Here is a 21,181-nt window from a genome sequence, read left to right on the forward strand (position 1 = left end):
CACACACACACACACACACACACACTTACACACAAACAGAGACAGGCACACAGGGCAGCCAAACTTGGGTTGCTTTCTATCTAACCATCAACAAGGAAGTGAACGTGATGACGGACACGTCATGTAGACAGGGGTGGGCGAAAGGGGGCTAAGGTGATTAGTCAAATTTGCGGAAAATTCGTGGTGATTGGACGAAATTGCGGCGCCGCGCAGAATTTGCGGTGATTGGTTGAATGTGTGTTAATAGTTGCGATCGCAACATCGCAAATTCCTGGAGGGACTGATATATAGAGGCAACTGACATGCTGACATCAGCACACACATAGACATGATGACATCAGCTGGATCGATGCCAAAATAAGCTACAATACGTGCGAGGGTTTGTTGAACCTGGCACCACTTGTTCGATTATCATCTACTTTCCCTTTGACCTTTCATGGTCAACTTGTAAAGTAACTCTATAATGACATATGTTACACTTCAGTACTGTCCCAGGCCAACATTGGGTTTATTGGTTTAGTAAAGTTCTAATGACCACACATATGCATGTCTCAGTCTCTGTATTAAGATACAATCTGCAGGAAAAATTAAAAGTTTTAGGTAGAAACACCTATTTAGTGTGACCTCCCTTTGTATTTAACACGTCTTTAACCCAATATGATATTTATAGCATTTATTTTCTGATGTTTTATACCAGGTTTCATTCAACACATATCAGATGTTTCTGTTTGTGCTACTTCTTGTCATGGGGTCAAAGGTCATATTAAATACTGACTTGAACCTTTAGAACCCATTTACTTCAGATTTTGTGTCTTTTAAGGCTCTGCACATATTTTTTGTATCTGACAAAACTGAATGAGAAATAAATTTGTGTCTCATTTCAACCCTGCAAAAACAACAAAGCTAGAGATGGCCCAAGACGCCTGCCCAATACTGTAGATATTAACACTAGTTTTGTTTGTCAGAAATCACAATCAAATCATAAGAGTTTTGAAGATGCATATTTTTAAATTTTGTCTGATTGGAAATTTAACTTTTTTTTTTCCTGATCTTACTGTTTGAGCTAGAACGGTAAAATGTAATCATCTGTAATCACAGTTATCAGGAATGAATGTTATACTGATACAAGACAAACAAACAGAGAGAGGACATAACATAACTAAGGACATAACCAAGGACTGCAGACTGTTTGGCCAATACAGATACCAATATTCAAAATCATATTTTGGCTGATAGTGGATACCATTATTGGTTACGTTCTGTTTTTCTTTTTTTGTTGTTGTTATTTATCCCCCTGTACCAGAAACATCTTCATAACAAATATAAGATATAATTACTATGCTGTTGCCCATAAAGTTGGAATATAATATTTTTTACCTCTTCTCATGAAATGATCATGACAATGTGATTTATTCTTGTCAGATAAAGTGTAACTGGGACTCAGTGTGTAATCATCGCACCAGGTCAAAGGTGACTGTCGATGTGTATAAATAGGAATACATGAGGAATGTGTCTGACAACAAAATTATTCCAGCCTTATGGGAAACAACGTATTTGACAGTACTCCAGTGCTTTATCACATTTTGTTAGAATGAAGACAAATTCTTATTTATAAAAAAAACCCTTTCACCCTTTATAGGGCACTTATAGAAATAGTCTGAAATTCAGCATTTCAACCTTAGTTTGTTATTGGAGGACATAAGACTGTATTACTTTTGTGATTTTTTTTTTTTTTTGTTATGTAGAAAATCAAGGTTAATGAAGTTACCATATATGGTTCCTTACCCATAAGTGGCAGAAAATAAATAAAAATCTAAGAGCTATTTATAAAAAAATAAAAAATAAATAAAAAAAAAACACTTGTAAGGTGAAAAGAACATATACTTTAGAACATTATAGAACATCACTTTTAGAACACTAGACCAACATAAGTGCTGATCCAGATCTCTGTCCACATCCACATTCTCCCTTTGAACATCATTCCTTACATTAGTACCATTACTTCATGGTCCCTAACAAAGCAGGTACACTCACTGTTCATGCAGAGGTGGACCTTACAGACCCTGTACACCACACTGGACCTGAGATTGTTGACTCACTGTCCTCACTGTTACTCATACTTTCACTGTCTTGGAATGTGTGCAGAAATTGCCAAAAATAGTCACTTGCCTGATAAAAGGTTAATATAATACAACAGATAAAAATCTACAACTGTCTTATCTTATATGCCATTACTGAGAGTAGATAGATACTGACAGTAGATTTATATAGCGCTTTTCAATCAATGCATACTCAGAGCGCGTACAATGGATCCATTAGTCATTCACTCACACATTCACACTCTGGTGGTCATAAACTACATATGTAGCCACATACGAAGGGAGTCAATTTGCGCCAACAGCCCCTCTGATCTTCATTTATATGCATTCATACATGTAAGTAGAAGCACTGGAGGTAAGGCGGCACCCGGCACATGATAAGGACAGAGCAGGATTGGAACCGTCAACACTTTGGTTATTGGATGACCTGCTCTAGCTCCTGAGCCACAGACGCCCACAGCAAATATCAGCTGACAGTAATGTCCAGACGATATATCTGTGCATCCCTCGGGTTCACATTTTTATCAGAGGTAATTATACTTTGTATGCAGCTCTAAGAACAGCTCTCAGCTCACACTGGATTATACAAACTGTTTATCTTTCTTTTCTTATTTCTGTGTGGTTCTAATTGATGATATACTCACCATGCAATTCGGTGAACCCTGAGGTCACCAACAGTACAACCAGCGCCACCACCAGGCAGCGGTGCATAGTGAAGCCTTTCCATGGATTCTGGACTTCACTCAGATCCTGGATCAACAGGATCCGCTCGTAGGATCCACATGACACTAACAACAGATACAAAACAGTCATCTGCATGGTGTGTTGCTGCTATAAAGTCACTCATATGTTAATGCGGGGTGTGGATATGTCTTACTTGTGGTGATTTTAAATGTTTTAACTCCTGTTTCAGCTCCTAAAGTCCTGTAAATTTAGATTTTCTCTGTAAATGTTGTCAGCCAAACAAAGCATTTCAGTTCAGATTCAAAGTCTGTTTAAGGTGCTTATGTACAGTGAACGACATGTATGTCACAGACAAACATAACCATTGCCCAAAATAGACATCTGTAACTGGCTGTGGATTTCAACAAATTACAATAACATGAAGCTTGGAGTTTAACTCCACAACTACTCTGCACAGAGATGAGAAGAATCTTACCTCCCAGGGCCTTTAACTCTATAGATGTTCGTCTTAGTGCGCTGTGTTCCTGGTGATTTCTGTTGTACAGGCACCGGAGATGGCGTTAAACACACACCACACTCTGCTCCTTTGCTGTTTGATGGACAGGCACAGATGAGCGCAGTAGAAAAAACAAAAACGACATTCATAGTGTCTACCGCTGGGACTTTGCTGACAGGAGAAAGTTGTCAGTCAGATAATAAAATTTAATAAACAGTAAACAAAATAAAAAACAATACTTTTAAGTAGGAGAAGAACAAGGAAAAAACAGTTAACTGTTGATTTTGACTCATTGGAAAAGTAAATAATAATCTTAAACATTAACTGGTTTGACTGAAAGGAGCTAGTACTGGAACACACTGATTCATAAACGTGAAGTTGATAAAAGCAGAAAATACACTCAGCATCTAAAAATGCCTTCTCGTCCTGCACTGTTTTCTTTAACATGAGGTAAATCATTGACTCTGAGTCTAATTTACCTGGTGTATTAGTTGTTTCTATCAATAGTGATGAAGTAGGGCAGCAGATTTTGACAAAATGTCATATGGGAATTTGCAATGTGAGTTTATCTGCTTGTTTTTGTCAGGAAAATACTTAGCAAACTGATCAATAGTAATTTGATCATTCAATCATTTCATCACTTGTGTAAAATATTTTAAAAATAATAATAACAATAATCATTTTGCATTTTTTGCACAGTACCAAGTGTCCAGTGTCCAAAATAAACTGTTGTCCATAAAGTTTACACGGAATATTTTTACTGTTTTTCAAATGAATCTTTGTGAATGAATAGCTGTTGTTTTTGTCATAATATTATTTTACGTACTTTCCAGTCAGACCAAGGAAATTATTATTTATAATAATAAAAACAAAATTAGTTTGTTAACTGTTGAAATAATTGCGACAATATGATTTAGTCTTGATAGAAAAAGTGTAATCGGGACTCAGTATGCAATCATTGAACCTGGTCAAAGACGATTACTAATGTGTTAAAATAAGAATAAAAACATGAATGTGTCTGAAAACAAAATTATTCCAACTTTATGGGCAACAGGGTATAACCAACACTTCAAACTGTGGCTTATTATATTATGCACCGGCAGAATCATCATCATATCACCTATAACTAGTACCGTTGACAATAGTAAATGATAATATACTAATTGTGTCAAAATTAATCTTTGTGAATAAATTGGATGAATAAAAAGGGTGATTTTTGCACTAGTCATTTAACAGAGGGTGGTGTTTTTTAGTCAATGGTGGTGTGTGTGTGCGTGTGTGTGGGGGTCCATTTAAGCGCTTGTAGGTAAAAACTGTATTTGAGGTCACCTTGTTTATGTTTTCCAAGTTCTGAATCTCCTTCCAGAGGGGAGGGGGGAGAAGAGGGGGAGTTCTGGGTGTGAGGGGTCTGTGGGGTCTGTCAGGGGATTATTTTACTGGCTTTCCACTGGAGTCTGCCAGTGTAGGTATTTTTTTTATTTTTAATTTAATTTAATTTAATTTTATTTTATTTTATTTAATTTTATTTTATTTTTACCACAGTCAGGTCATGAATCAAGCTTTAGGTTTGAGGTTCAGGATTCCTTTTATGCCGATTGGCTTTTTTGATCTTCTTATCGCTCCAACTTTGTCAAATCCCCATCCACAAATAAAACTATCCCATAAGGAGATCTGGAGGCAGAAACAACTCAGTGGTGACCTAAAGATTCAAAAGATGTCTGAAAGTCTATGAACCCACAGACTTACGTATATAACACTTCACTATCTTCTTAAAATAATGGCCTACATCACAATTTTCAAGTAAAAAAAATAAACCTGAACCAAACTTTTTAGTATATGCTATTTTTTGTTTTTAAAAAGCCTGAAAATTATGACTTAGGCAGTTATTTTAATGAGTTGACGACATACTCTATGTATTAGATACTTGTTACATTTCACTATTTGTCCAAATGTTACATGAATCTTACATGAATGGACCTCAGCTTTGTAAGGCATCTGAGGTTAGATGAATAAAATACTGAATATAGAAAAGAGTGTCACAAGTTTTATTTGTAGGGCAAGAAAAAAAAAACATGGAACCCAGTTTTTGACTCTCACACTCACACACACACTTTATTTATGTACAAACACAGTCGGAGCTTTGGGTTTCATACTTCATAGATTAGCTATTACGATGGACAATACTAGAACCCTATATATATATATATATATATATATATATATATATATATATATATATATATATTTTTTTTTTTTTTTTTTTTTTTAAATCACCCTTTCTCTATATATCCACAATATTTGGATGTTCTGGGTGGCTTTATTGTTTATTTTTTCTAATTATATTTTCCTATAATTTCCTGCTGCATTATTATCATATATATTACATATCTTTCTCACGTGAGTTAAATCACCACATGTGAAGGATTGCCAGGGAAATAAATGTTAATAAATGATGTTTTATTGCCTAGTATCCATATTGTTATGACGTCAGCCTTAGATATTCTGTATTTATGATGTAAAGCAGCTTTGACTCCCTACAAAAATATTTCTTTAGATCATATATAGATCATTAACTGGAGCTCTTCCTGGTGAGCGTGTTCTGCTCTTCGGATTTGTTATTATGTAATAGATTTGCCATTGAATTGTTTTGTAATGCAGTGCGTCATACCTCCACAGAGTCACGTCAGGTTGTCCGGGACACTCCCCTGTCAAATACCGCAGCCTGCCAGAGCTCAGCCCGACACAAGGCGACGAGGAGCGGACCGAGCGAGCATCAGCTGCGGACGCTGGCCGGATGGTTAAATCCAACCTACAGACGATTTTGAATAGTCATTGTTTTGTTAGAGAAAAAGAGAGAAACTTATCCGAGATGCCCGTTATTGAGCAGACCAGTAATAAAACAGAAAGTGAAAGGTACGTCGTTGTTGATGTGAATTTCTCTAAGCTAACCTGAGCGAGCTAAGCTAAGTTTAAACACCGCGGCCTAGTTAACTGATACTGTATATTTCCTGGAGTCGCTAGTGTTATTCCCCATGTTTCTTGTTTACATAATGGCAATATTTTTCCTTTGCTGTCTCCTAAGCAGCTTAACAACTCTCTTTTATCGGATATTTTTTCAGCAAATGCTTGGAATTAATACTGTCTTAACTGCGAGAATATACGTAGCGTGTCCACGATTGCATAACATTTACTGGACATTAGTGTCCAGCAAATATACAAATCCATTTTGGTTAGCTAACAAGTTAAACCAATGTGAAACGTAGAGAATGCGTTAGCTAGCTAATGCAAAGTACCAAAGTGATCTTGGAAGATAAAATGTCAACCAGTTTGCTGTTCAGAACAACACGTCACTACATTAGCAATAATTAAACAGATGCATCTGTAAACTGATACATTTAGTGGATAATTCATGTTAACTGAATCGCAAGTGCAGTCTCTTCGCTAGCGGCTAATGCTAGCGTTATAACTAACAAAGAGTATAGAAGCAATTTAAGATCTTGGAATATAATACGGAGGTTCTCCTATTTGGTTACCATTGAATAGAAATATATATATGCATTTAAGGAGTGTAATATTATGCATTACATAAACTGTCTATTTACATTAAGGAGGTTTAAAAATGCTGTGTTAAATTAATGGTAGGTTCTAGACGTAGCCAAGTGATGCCTAAGGAGATGATCTGTGGCTTCATGTTTTCTACCGTTTTTTCAAAGGCGTAGGTGTTAGCTAACTGGAAGTCGTCTTCCAACTTGTAGGCATTAGTTTAACCACAAACAAATGGATTGTCCTTGCAACCTTTACTGGGATGTGTAATAAAGGTTTAGAAGAGCCCTTGACGTGTGCGTTAATCCTAGTTTATTATTAACCACCGTGGGGGACATTTGCCAGGCAGCCAAAGGTTTCCGGGGCTCGTTTTCTGGTTCACGTCCAAATACAATTTCTGATTTGAGCGACTGGAAATGTGAACAGAGAGGGGGGGGTTGACGTCTGGAAATATAGGTCATATTTTTTAAAACTTATAACCTCTTGGTCTAGTTTTTACTCGGTCGTGCCTCGACAGGCTTTTGGTTGTTTATCTTGCCCTATAGTATTCTGAAGGACTCATAGGAAATTTCCACTCCCTGCACAGGCGGGGTGGTATGGGGAATTTTCAGAACAGTGATGACATATTCTGCCCAGGAGCGTAGCGGTTGCATATTTCTGTGTTGTTGTTTTTCTTTTTAAGGAATGAATTTTGGTATTGTTTTGTTGTCTTACAACATTGGTTTGAGAATAACCAGCAGATGACCATCTAAACCGTCAGTGACATTAACTGAGCATATGAACTATTTTTAGATGAAGATGGTATGTTGACATTCTCAGGCGTATAGAATTCACTCTAATAATACCTGTTGTTAGAATGTCCTAGATATTAATGGTGTTTTACAAGGTACTAATTGAGTGTGAGTTGCTCTTGTCATGCCATGAGAGCAGCTGTTTTTCAGTGGGTGTTAATATGTATACCTGCTACTGAGGGCACAAATTATTTTGTTGTTTATTTATTTTAGTTAGTGACTGAATGAAAAAACTGATTCAAAGCTCTAAGTGAAATTGGATGCAGGAAGACACATGAAGCCCTTGTGCCTTTTTTTTTTTTTTTTTTTTTTTTGCATACTCTGTTAATGGGTTTTAAGGCGAACGTTGCATGTCCATGAAAGTTTGGAATCTCCAGAACGTTACAAGATTAGGCAGTAGTCAACTTATTGTGCACTGACTTGGTTAACCTGGAAACAACAATGGATCTCATTTGGTTTTCACACGTACATTCCACATATAGCACGGCAGTGCCATTTGCGTAAGTGGGCATGAGTGTTCGTGTCTCTGTGGCAGCGCTGCTGCTAATGGGTTTTGTTCCCAACAGAGGCTCTGAGAATAGGCCTACTCTCAACACTGTAAATATATGCAGCGGCGCACACTGCCAATCTGCAGAAGCAAGCCAGGATAATCCGCTAAGACACTTTTAGTGGAATCTGAATGTAAATGGCTGATGTTTCTCCGTAAACTGCTGTGTGTCCTCATCTCTTTGAAACCAGAGCAGTGCAGTTAGAGTGGGACAAAAGTAGGCTAATGGTTACACAAACAGAACCTGTTTTTGTGGCAGCTTTCACCCGAGAGTCATGTGACATGCTTAAAGCTTAAAGCAGATAATCACAAATATTGTTTTAAGTAAGCTAAACTTAAACTGTTGAACAGTTTTACATGTGTCTTTGTGAAACAAGAAGTTGAATAGTCTAATGAATATTTGAATAAGAATTTTTATTTTATTTTTTTTAGTCGTCAGTCATGCAAACAAGTTAATACACAATGCAAATGTATGTGTGTAAGAAGGGGCTGCAGTTACTGATTAAAATGAGCTCCAGTGCTTTGTATGTTGAAGACTCAGGCAGCTTTAGCAAATGTTTTACAGTCATTTCAGATATTACTTAACTATTTAATGTTTACTAAGCCTGCTGGTTATATTAGGAGGTTGCTTTGGGCTTGCTCTCAGAAGCTCTAGTGAATACTCCATAGTAATGGCTCCATCTGTGTGTGTCTTATCCTCCAGTATCTCCAGCCCCAGGCGGTGCTCCCACTGTTGCAGTAACCCGTGTCCGGGGCCTCTGTGGTGCTCCTGATGCCCCTCTCCCACCCCTGAAGATCCCAGGTGGGCGAGGGAATGACCAGCGGGATCGCAATCTTTCAGCTAAGCTATTCTATTCTGTAAGTGAAATGGCTTTAACATATTTTTTCAAAATCATTACATCTCAGTCTTGAGTAGAATCATGTTTTGTTTTTGAGGAGAGGCTTTTTAAGTCTAGATGCTGGTCAGTGTGGCATAAATGACACCACAGTCACTGATTGTATTACACATTCTTTGATCAGCGTGTCTCAGGTCATACTGGGAGTTCTGAATGGAAACTGAACTCTGCATGCTGACCCTGATAGAGTATTATAAATCAGCCAATTCCAGAAACTCACCATTATCTTGTTACACATTGCATTTTTACAACACTGAACTTGATACACTTATTTTTTTTTATCTTCACTGCATCACATGGTCAGGCATTCAGTGTCCTGAGTTTAAACACAGCTGCAGTAGCTGGTCACATGATTCAAAGCCATTCAGTTATGCAATTGTTCTGATTTATTTAAAGGCTGAAGCTGACTCTTTCTTTCTTAGTGGACACATAATAGTCTTAAAAAATCATATGTATTTTATTCTACTTACTTCCCTACCTACCTACTTTATTTGCTGCACAGTTCTCCCACCTTTTATTCTGTCTCACTGTTTGCTCTCCTGTCCAATAGGATGCTCAGTTGCTGGTTCTTGAGGAGCCCCCTCCTGCCAACAGCAGAGTACGCTTTTTGCTCTTTGAGCCTCGTCGTTCTGAAGGCAAGCACTGTGTCTGGAGGGCAGCGCTGAAAGGGGGGAACCTTTACGTTGAAATCCCTTCTGGATCTTTGCCTGAGGGCAGCAAAGACAGGTCAGTACATCGGAAACATTTTTAATTAGTCATCTTTCAAGGTTGTTTAACTAGATGGCAGCAAAACTGATAACTGACTTCATTAATTCTGTTTTTTTCATCAGATTCTTAAGAATTCCACAGTTTGATACGCTAAATGCCCTTGCAAAGAATCACAATTGACTTTGAATGTTACCTTTAATGAGCCCACATGCTACACGTATAGACCTGCACTGCAGTCGCTCAGCTCTTGTAATGCTATGTAACATAACAATGTATGTTGCAGAGATGTAGTCTGATTCTGCTTACTTATTTTCCAATGCATTATCTTTTATGCCGTCCAGGTCTTAACCTTGCCTTGTTTTATGTTTTCATCAGTTTTGCTCTTCTGTTGGAGTTTGCTGAAGAGCAGCTGCAGGCTGATCATGTGTTCATCTGTTTCCACAAGAATCGTGATGATAGAGGTGAGGTTTTTGTGGGTTTATAGTTAGTGCTGTGCATAATAACTCCAGAACAAAAAGGACTGTTAGTGTTTGTTAAATATTTGTGGTACTTGGTGGTCTTGAACTATACTGTAAGAAAAAGTAAAATTGTACTAATTGAGTGTATTTTTAAATTTCTTTAGCATCTCTGCTGCGTACATTCAGTTTCTTGGGCTTTGAGATTGTGAGACCGGGTCATCCCCTCGTCCCCTCCCGCCCTGACGCTTTCTTCATGGCTTACAGCATCGAGCGAGACTCCTCGGATGATGATTAAACAACGCTGCGCAGTTACAAGTGTTTGTTGTTCTTCTTTCAATCCATACCCACACATCTTTATAATTTTTTGGAAATGAACATAATCTAAGTTCAGTATGGTTGAGGTTTCCAGGTTTTGTTTGTGTAACCTTTACCTACCATGTGCTGTGTTTCAATGATATTTGCACTAGGGTAAGATGTTAATATACCAGGAATGTAAAGCAAGCCCCCGTATAATATCTGGGCAATGCGTCCTCGCCACTGTATCACTTTCCGCGACGTGTAGTGCTGACTTCTTTTCATCCTCCCTGAACACTCCAACAATCATCTCTACCGTGTGATATTTATGATAAAATTCAATTCATCATACAAAAGTAGATGTTTCATAGTAATTTTCAATTGATTTGCCTGTTAATATTGATTTTCTTTTTTAATGTGTGCATGATTTTCATTTGTTTTGATTCACTTGATAGAAATCTGCATGTTGTAACTGTACTTAATAAAAGTGCTCCCATTAGAGTGTCATCTTTGGTTTTATCTGCTTGTATGGTATCTTCAATATATGTCGTGATCTTATCTTTTAATTTAATCAAGGTGAATTTACCTGTGTATGTGTGTAACCTGCAACATTTTAACTTAGAAATATTTATTCAGTAACTATCTTTTCTATTTGTATAATCTGTAACACTACACAGAAATTAAAATGCACTCTGTACACCAAAGTATTTGCGTGTACACTTAAACAGTAACAAAATAGCTGAAGAATGTAGGAAGGTGTTGAACCCTGCGTTACTCAGCTGTGAGATCAGCTTGAACTGAAAGTTTTTAGAAGAGATTGATTCAATAAACACTGGTTTTCTGGGGGTAAATGAAGTTGATCTGTAGCTGAAGCAGACTGAGGGCTTTTGTAGACATTTCACTGATTTATTACAAGTAATCATGGAGACTGAGGAAAAGCAAGAAATCTGTAGCACAATTTTAATTATTCAGTATAATTGTTTTAAACAAGTCTTCTGTTGAACCAAATACACTTGCAGTTCTTATTTAATCTACAGTAACAGGTGACAAAATAGTATTTGCACCATGATTCAGTATTTCATGATCTAACATTTCATCTGTATTTTAATAAGTTTTCTCAAACGTAAAATGAAGAAGAGGGAATGCATAATTATACTGTCATATATTCTTGGTGCAAAAGATGCCTAGGCAACAATGATCGAAAGGTGTCAATGCTGATTTCATTAAATAACAAAATAGTAGTTTACTAGGAATCCATAGGTTCTAGAAGCAGTAGAGTTGATAAAATGGGGATGAGCTAAGCTTACTGGTGTAACACAGATAAGGAAAAAATATGTTGGCCCTCATTTTGTTTTGAATTAAGCAAAAGTAACAGAAAAGAATGCATTCATAGTTACCTTATACATGTCTTTAAAAGGGCTTTACATCATTACTGTATGACTTCATCACATTCACATTACTGGATGACTTGACTGAGTTCACTGGTGTAATACACAGATTAGGAAGAAATAGAATGGACTCGTTTTGTTTCGACATGAATGCAGACCATAGACTTTGAAACAGGACTGAACATGACGTTTTGTGAATTTTACTATTCTCTGGTAGCACGTGAAGGCAGCATAAGACTTTTACACAGGACTGAACATGACGGTTTATTGTGACTCACTGCCGTCCTGGTTTCCTTAACTGATCAGCTAGCGACAGTCTGGATCCGCTGAACTCCGGTCCGTCTGAATGGAGTCTGTGCAAAACAGTCTGTTACTGTGTTACGGCGAAGGGGGGTGGTGACGTTTGCACATCTGACCAGGGACCAGTGGAGTTGAACCGGGCCACAGTAAGAACTAGACAGACCTCATTAGTGTGTGATCACAGCTGGACCCGATTCTCCCATTGTGTCCTGGTGGTTCCACTGATCCAGATCCAGCCCCCCCCTCCCATTTGCAGCTGTGAATGGACTCGTCCGCAGGCCTCCTGTAAGCCCATTGTAATTTTAAAAACAACTAATAACTCCAAAAGTATCGGTCGTATCAATAAGCTGTTTGTGGCTGTCTGATCTTTCACCCAAAATTCATAAGTAAAGAAAAAGGCAAAGACTAGATCTGTCCAGTTTAGAGCTGAAACGATTAATCGACTCAAAGTGATCCAAAAAATCATTCAACCACAATTCTCCTGAATCAAAGCTTTGTTTCCTTCATTTCTCTGCTGTTAAACATTGGTTCCACTGTTGTGTTTCACACGGACGCTTCTTGTGACGCACAAAGAAGCTTCAATTCAGGAAAACTGCAATAGAATATTTCCCTTTAATCAATTTGAGTAGATTAAACAAATCAATTAATCGTTTCAGCTCTAGTCCAGTTTTTCAGTTATAAAACAGACACATACATGCAGGCACACAGAGGTCCCTTAGCTTTTATAATATAGATCTTAACAGGACTGCCTTTTTCATTCAGTGATCTGTAGCTGACTGGTTACAGTCACAACTGCCTCTGGGTCTGTGAATGCCAGATACTGCAGACACAGACAGTCCTCCCAGTCCAGGACAGACTGATCCTGGATCAGCCCTTTCTCTGCCAGTTTCATCACCAGCAGGGCTCGTTTGATCGTCAGCCAGTTGTGTACAGCGGGTGTCACAGAGCCTCTTGGGTTCAACTGAGGGCCCCAACACGGGCCCCAGAGGAGCACCTGGAGCCCGGTCACCATGTCAGCCATCTGTAGCCCACTGCTGCTGCCGTCCCTGTGGAGCTGAGACACCAGGGACCGCAGAACCCTTCGATAAGAGGACTTAGACAGGGATACCTGGCCCTCTTGTGGATCCAGGCAGTACTGGATCAAAGCTCCAATCTGGGCTTTGATGGACACAAGGGGTTGAGGTTCAGAGTGATCAGACCTGCAGGTTATCACAACACGAGGAGAACCCAGTGTCCTCCATAACATCTGTATCCTTCCCATTTTCTTAGCCTTTTGCCACATTCCCTCTTTGAGACTTTTAATTCTTTCACTTTTTAATCCTCCGTGCATTTCAGACACATTCTCCTCTGTCATGTTCTCTCCCTCCTTTGCCTTTCCTCTGTCCTTGCAGGGCCACATCAGAAAGATCGCCCTAGGCCTGAGCTCAGCTACTGGAGTGTTATTGTTGTATAGATGTTGTGCCCCCATTAATATCTGCAACAACAGGAAACAAACTCGTTTATCATAAAGCAAAGAGTCTGTGCTCTGCAGTGAGCTGCTGTCCTCAACAAAGTCCTCCAGCGTGGCCTGTGGGAGGTCTCTCTCAACGCTCACAGAGTGTCCTTTCTCAAGTAAATGTTGGACCGTGGACACATGGCTGCTCTGTGTGTAATTGCCGTACTCGTTGCTGCCTCCACACGGTGTTTTAGCAGCAGTGCAGTCTGACTTGGGAACATCAGAACAGTCTTGAGTTTGCGTTGTGCTGCTGGAATCCTTCAGGACGCTGCTGGGTGTGAAATGAGCAGCTATGTGTTGCACGTTGACATGCTGGGGGTTTGGTTTGGTGGAAGTTGAACAGGCCTCCTCAGTGGGTTTGTGTAGCTAGAAAAAAAAACAGAAATAATCACAGGAAACTGTTGCATAAGAGCAGTATTAAGAATAATTTTGACATGTGTTCATTGTGGCCTTCCTGTTGCAGTTATCACACCTGATGACAGTTTCAGAGGAAGTTTTACTGCCACCGCAAGCCAGTGTCATAGTTGCCAGTGTCGATAAAGATCATGTTTGTTCAATTGGTTTTTGGGTGCAATGCGCATAATGTGCATGCCATGTTTTGCACACAGTTTCAAATGCACTAGGAACATTAAACAGTTCACATAAAAGCAGGCAAATGAATAACTGTCAGTAAGTTAAAGAAAACAAAGTAAGTACTAACTGCTATTACTCACCTATTACTACTACTACTACCACTACTACTACAACTACTACTAATAATGATACTATAGCACCGTTAACAGCAACAGTTAAAGTAATGTAACAAGAGAATGGAAGAATAAAAAAAAAAAATGTCAAAAACAAGCCAAATAAAAAAAAATCCCCACCCCACACACAAATATCTCCTCCGGTGGGTTGTTCCAAAGTTGCAAAAGCACAGTCACTTTTATAGATCTGAGCCTCGACTTTGGAGCAGCTGGAAGAACCCAACCTGAGGATCTAAGGTCACAAACTGACTCAAAATGGGTCGACAGTAAGGGAAGACAAGCTGAAGTCACCAGTAAAAATTAATGCTAAATGAAAACAAAAGAGGAGCCAAAAGAGGGAAGGAAGAATTGGGGTCATGTGTCTGTTCAAACCATAAGAATCTGAGTTGCATCATTCCGATCAAATGGAGGTGAAAGAGTGACTTTAGACAAATGGGGTTATCAAGGAAGTAAAAAAGCCTCTAGGAAATGAGTCTTACTTTCCTCATTTACGAAAAAAATCTGGTCAAACATGTTTTTCAATCAAAAGGTCATCTGTTTTTCAGAGAATATACCTGACTTTGTACGAACCTGATAGCCTGTCTAATACTGAGCTGGATTTAACCAGTAACAACCTGAAATAAGTTGGGACATGAATGTTCTCCTTATTCTAAGAGTGGGACAACATCATCACAAACTATTAAGTGTATCTTAAATGACTGTTTTGTATTTTTTTTTTTGCTTGTACTAATCATGGTTCCCCAGGTTTGGCAGCTTCTTTTCCAGGTTTTTCGATACCTGCACCCATCTCTATAAGAAAGTAACCGTGATATTTTACCCTCAGAGACCTAAACAGCTGCCAGACTTACTGATCTGAGATGTTTAATAACTTTAGAATCACTAATTCTATCAATACATTTTAATAATTCAGGTAAAATATAATTCCTCTGCCTTTCATGCCCATCAGATATGACCCATTTGGACGTTCAGAGGCTCTGTAGTCAACATGTAAACTCTGTCATCTTCACCAGTAAAACACACGGTTTCATTATGCAGTGGCTGTAGACGCTTGTGTTTACATTCAGTTAATGATATATTTGCTGAAAAAGTCTATTTTTCCTCTGCTTTCTCTGTTTTAATATCATAACCCTTGAATTAATGTGAGCTTTCATTAACATCTATATTATCAATAAATTAAATACAGGAAAATAACTGATTTTCATTAAAAAATAAAAAATGCTGTGGACAGTATAATAATAAACAGTGATAAATCTCTAAAGACACGATAAATGTAGAGAAAAATTCATTTAGAAATCACCACAAAAATAGCTGTAAACTGTGACATGTTAAACTGTGATATATCTCTGGAATGGCTATGACAGAATGTTGCAACATCTGGAAAAAACATTCACACAGACTAAGTAATCAATTACGGACAGAGGTCGAGGTTGTTGTGACCTGATTTCTGTCCATTCTGTGAATTGTCAGGAATGCCTCAGGGTCTTTTTCTTTTTTTCTAATTTGGGACAAACATTCATCGAATTCAAGGATGAACTGATCAGGTTTTGGTGACTAAATGCCTACAGGTTGGCCATAAATGTTGGAAACTGAAAGGCCTGTGTGATTATGTTGATTATCATGCAAGGACAGAGGTCGGATGTGACTGAATCCCCACTGGTAGATAATTTTTGCTTAGTCCAAGATAATTGGTTTATATTTTTCAAGACAAAATATTTTGATTTTTTCTAGTGGGACTGTTTCTGCATTTGAGATCATACAGAACATTTTATCAGAGGTGGCAAATTGTTATTGTCTTTTTACATTTTTTATGTTGTTTTCCTGTTGCATCATTTCCATCTTATTACATCTTTTGTGTCATTCTTGTCTCGTTACATCATATGTTGCTTCGTCTTGTCATATTTTGTTATAAGCTAGTGTGTAGGTTGTGTAGTTTTTTTCTTCATATGCTAAAATGTCTTTTCAATGTGTCATTTTATCTTAGTTTCAGGTTGAAGTTAGTCAATACCAAATGTAAATAACTGATAATTTCCCTAATGTGTTTTCCTGATGTAAAAAGCCTGAAAATGTAAGGAGTAGAAATGACAACATTTGTGTTCAAATGTAGGGGGTAAAAGTAAAATTTTTCCAGGATAACAAACATTCAAGTAAAGTATGATACATGAAAACTCTACTCAAGCGCAGTAGTGAGGTGTTTGCTACACACACCTCCTACAGTTTGGTTTTTGTTAAGAATAGAACATAAAACATAGAACCGATGGCCGTGAAGCTCACTGGTATGTTCTGTCGAGAATCAATAACAAGTTGAATTTGCGAGGTTGTCAGGCTCTGCCGCTGTGTTAGAGTCCTCTGGTTTTGATGCACGAGATCAATATCCCAACAGAATTGGGTGGTACTTTCACTGGAGGAGAACTTTATAAATTAAATGAAAGTCCATACATGACTTCTTATCAGTGCTCAATAACTATATTGATAACTTTAACCATTTCCATTTTATAAGCCATTATAAACAGTGATGGAGAATCCCAGCTCCATAAAGTACACGTCCTTCCATGTATTAGTTCTACCCGTTCACTTAACACAGATGATTCATTCCACTAATTATCCGATCAACCTGGATGAGAAGTTGTGCTCATCAAAATGAGCTGGTTTAGTGAATGGTTGGAATAAATACATGGCAGGACTTTTACTTTATGGAGCTGGGATTCTCCACCACTGCTTATTTTATGTACCTATGTGTTTATATATGTATATATGTAATTTTATTCATTCATTCATTCATTTTCTGAACCCACTTTATCCTCACTAGGGTCACGGGGGTTGCTTGGAGCCTATCGCAGCTACATAGGGGCAAAGGCGGGGTACACCCTGGACAAGTTGCCAGTTCATCGCAGGGCTGACATATAGAGACAATCACTCTCACATTCACACCTATGGGCAATTTAGATTAACCAATTAACCTGTCAGTGCATGTCTTTGGATGGTGGGAGGAAGCCGGAGTGCCCACGCAGACACAGGGAGAACATGCAAACTCCACACAGAAAGGTCCCACCCCCGTCGACTGGTGTTGGAATTGAACCCAGGACCTTCTTGCTGTGAGGCACGAGTGCTATCGACTGCACCACTGTGTCACCCTATTATTATTATTATTATTATTATTATTATTGTTCTTATTCTTATTCTTATTCTTATCATTATGAGTAAAGGCAAATTTTTAATACTTCTGAAGTCCACCAAAAATTCAAAAATCAACATTTCTCAAAACTGTGAATAAACTTTATAGACATTGTCCCAAGGAAGCTGCATAAAAAATCTGAAATGAATCCAACCTGTAGTTTTGGAGAAGACGTTTGTTGAAATGTAGACATTAGTGACCTTGAGTTTGACCCTTCAAGATCATTTAAGGTCAAAAGTCATAGACCCAAATAAAAGTCCATATATGACTTCCCATCAGTGCTCAATTGTAACTATATTGATACCTCTAACATTTTCCATGTTATAAACCATTAAAATATGGACCATTTTAAGTAAAGGCAAATTTTTAATAATTTAAAAATTCTTCAGAAATTCAAAAATCAAAATATCTCAAAACTGTGAACTGACTTTAAACACATGCTCCCAAGGAAGCTAGACATAAAACTTGAAAATAATCCAACCAGTAGTTTTCTCAGAGAAGATCTTTGAAGAATTTGCTAACAAAGACAAAGACAACAATGATGACGGTGCACCTTCAGTAGCTCATGACCTATTGGTGTGTGAGATAAAAACATACAGTCTGTGGAGTAAAATAATGAGATGTGAGCTTACCCTTAAACCGAGCTCCCTCCCTGGGAACCTGGGGCTGTGCAGGCTGTAATAAACTGTGTCTCCAACCTGCTGTGGCTCGACGCCCTCACACAGGAAGAACTCCCGGGGCTGGTATGAGCTGACGTCCCTCCCCACGGCCTCTCCCTGCAGCAGGATCCTGGAGTCCACTCTCTGTGCCATACTTCTAAGAAACAGTAGGTGACGATACTGAATCCCCTGGGAGACAACACTCAGGTCGTCAAAGCTGCTGAAGAGGTAGGGCAGATGTTCGTCGGGTGTGTCGAAGGACAGCTGGGAGAAGGTCAGTGAAGGCACTGCTGGATTTCTCCTCAAAACTGTATGAACCTCTGGTGCCTCTTCACAGATGTGTGTGTCACGTATGGGCGATAACATGTACAGAGGGTTGTCAAAGTGTTGAGGGTGCATTTGCAGAGGACGCCGGGGGGACAGAGGAGAGAACGGAGGCACGCCGGGGAGGGAGAGGGTACGAACTAACCTCTTCTTTGGAACAGGCGGCGGGGTGCCATCAGAGAAAAATCTCATCTGGTGTCGGGAAAGATCTGAGGAACACAAGGAGAGGGATTTGGGTTTGGCTTGAACAGGGAGCACAAGCAACAAACATGCAATAACTGGTAGTTCTGAGCATGAGGAACTGTTTTATGAGACATTTTGAAAGTCGTAATAACCCATTAATATCACATGCATTTTGGTTGAAGTATAAGTTTCAGGCGTTACTTCCTCTATTCAGTTCTCACGGGAACCAGACTGAACCACACATTGTAGTACGTTTGGTATGTTTTTCCCACAACACTGAGCTCCCTATACATATATCAATCATGTTTTCAGAATAGGAGAACCAAGAAACAGACGCAGTGATGCTGCATGACATTAATGGGATTTGTACATCCTCACTCAGTTTAGTTGTTTGTTGATATTTCAGAATAAAGACAGCTGACATTAAAACCACTTTCTGTCTGAAACTGAAATACTGAATAGATGACCAAATTTAGAATCTACCTAAAAAAGGCAAAAAAAAAAAAAAAAGAAAGTGTGTGTATGGAGACGCTATTCAGACAAAATTCATTTCATCACCTCAGAAACCTACCGTAGCGCTGGTGGATGGGACACTGGTCTGCATGACAATCAGTGGGTTCAGGGAAAACATCGATGTATGTGTAGTTTTGATGTTGGAGTCCAGCAGGGCTGAACACAACAGACTCTACACAGTCAGACTCTGCACTGGAACCTCTGGAGGAATGACTTCTGCATGGGATTAATGCACAGAATAACAACAAAAACTGTTTTACCGAGGATATACTGTATATGTGCTTCGTATCAGGAGCCTGTGCAGAAAGTTAGAAGGTTTAACTGTCAAAATGATAGCAGTCATCAACACAGTCACATGATGCACACTACCTTTAACCGGTACACTATTACCATGAAACAGCAGAAAACTAATCATCAGCATAAGCTTTTGAATCTTGTTTTTTGCACTGTCTTCTTGCACTTTATTCTATTGCTGCCTTGACTGTTGAATTTCCCCATTGTGGGATCAGTAAAGTCTAATTAAATTTAATCTAATCAGACCTTCCTACTAGGATCTGAGCACAGATGAAGTGTCTTACCTGTGTTGTTTGACAGGCAGCGCTGGCGGCTTCTCCTGCACCCAGCTAATAGAACCAGACGCCATCGGGGAGTCTGTGAAGTTGCAACACTTAACCTGCTCTTCCACCTAACTCATAATCCACTGTACACAGCGCATGTTGAAGCCTACAGGTGGCTCACTCAGTGTTTTCTTCTCTGTTTGTTTGTTTTTTTTTATCAAAGACTTCCCATATGTTAGAGTCCCTCCCTCTGTCTTAGTTTCTGTTCAGTTGCATGTATTAAAGTGAATTTTGCTTCACAGGTTATCGCTTCATCTTCTGTTTTCTGTCTGTGAGCGCTTGAGGTTGGTACCGGAAAAGTAATGTCTGTTCTGAGGGCAAAGCTGTTTCTGTGAGCAAACCTCAACTTGACAGAATGGGGAAGAGCAGTTACAGCAGAGCCCCTTCAATTTGCACCCTTTGCTCTTTCGTTCCGTCAGTTGCAGTTGATCTACATTCACCACGTGGAACCTCAGCATGAACTTTTCTGTTTTGGATGATGCAGTTTAAGCCTTTACACATGAAATCCCTTCTTTTGGACCTTGGTGCTCGCATCTAAGAGTTTTTATTTTCACTGAAGGGGGATATAAATATTGGAAAAAAAAAAAAAAAGAGAGAGAGAGAAAAAAGCAGAAAAAAACATGCTCATATCATGTACCTGAGGGAGTTATGGACAAATATTTAGAGATTAGATTTAAAAACAAATTGATAAATGTAAATATTTTCAGTTTTTATAAATGATAAGATTAAAAGACCATGTTTTTAGGAAGTTTGGTATTTTGTAAAATATTAAAGCTGAAATATGAGTGAAATTTAGCCCTTTTTTTAGTGACCTCATTGAAACATGCTTAACCCTTAAAGACCCAAACATCCATTACAGACCAAAAGCATCTACTGTTTAATACCGGCTGATCCACTTATCTTATTGATACATGTAAATAATTGGTGTAAAACACAGTTTGTCATCTTTTCATGGTCATCATATATGACCTATTTGGACATTCAGAGACTCCGTAGTTACCATGGAAACACCGTCATCTTCTACAACGTAGATTCACCAGTAAAACCCATGGAGTTGGATCAATGACAGTGGATGGAAATGCTTGGTTTATGTTCAGTTAATGATATATTTTACTGGAAAAGTCCCTTTTTCCTGCAGTTTTCTCTGTTTTTGATATAATAACCCTCAACTTTAATCTGAGCGTTTATGAACATGTACATAATCAGTGAATTAAATATAGGAAAATACCTGATTTATATTTATAAAATACAAAATACAGAAGATAATA

General features: G+C 38.5%; 2 protein-coding genes across 2 annotated transcripts; one reads left to right on the forward strand and one right to left on the reverse strand.

The window, feature by feature from the left end:
- The first annotated feature begins 5,994 nt into the window (after positions 1-5,994).
- On the forward strand, positions 5,995-11,017 carry oaz1a (ornithine decarboxylase antizyme 1a). Its single transcript, XM_030131951.1, is given in 6 exon segments — positions 5,995-6,192; positions 8,864-8,930; positions 8,932-9,018; positions 9,607-9,782; positions 10,140-10,225; positions 10,387-11,017. Coding segments are annotated over 6 exon segments (666 nt in total). The 5' UTR covers positions 5,995-6,073; the 3' UTR covers positions 10,518-11,017.
- LOC115417804 (inactive tyrosine-protein kinase PRAG1) lies at positions 10,937-20,287 on the reverse strand. Its single transcript, XM_030131932.1, has 4 exons — positions 19,875-20,287; positions 19,355-19,512; positions 18,250-18,809; positions 10,937-14,065 (listed from the first exon to the last, which is right to left on the reverse strand). Exons 1-4 carry the CDS (start codon positions 19,937-19,939, stop codon positions 12,959-12,961), a joined length of 1,890 nt encoding a protein of 629 aa, XP_029987792.1. The 5' UTR covers positions 19,940-20,287; the 3' UTR covers positions 10,937-12,958.
- Positions 20,288-21,181: the final 894 nt, after the last annotated feature.

This window comes from Sphaeramia orbicularis, chromosome 4 (genome assembly GCF_902148855.1).
Source record: "Sphaeramia orbicularis chromosome 4, fSphaOr1.1, whole genome shotgun sequence".
NCBI lineage: Eukaryota > Metazoa > Chordata > Actinopteri > Kurtiformes > Apogonidae > Sphaeramia > Sphaeramia orbicularis.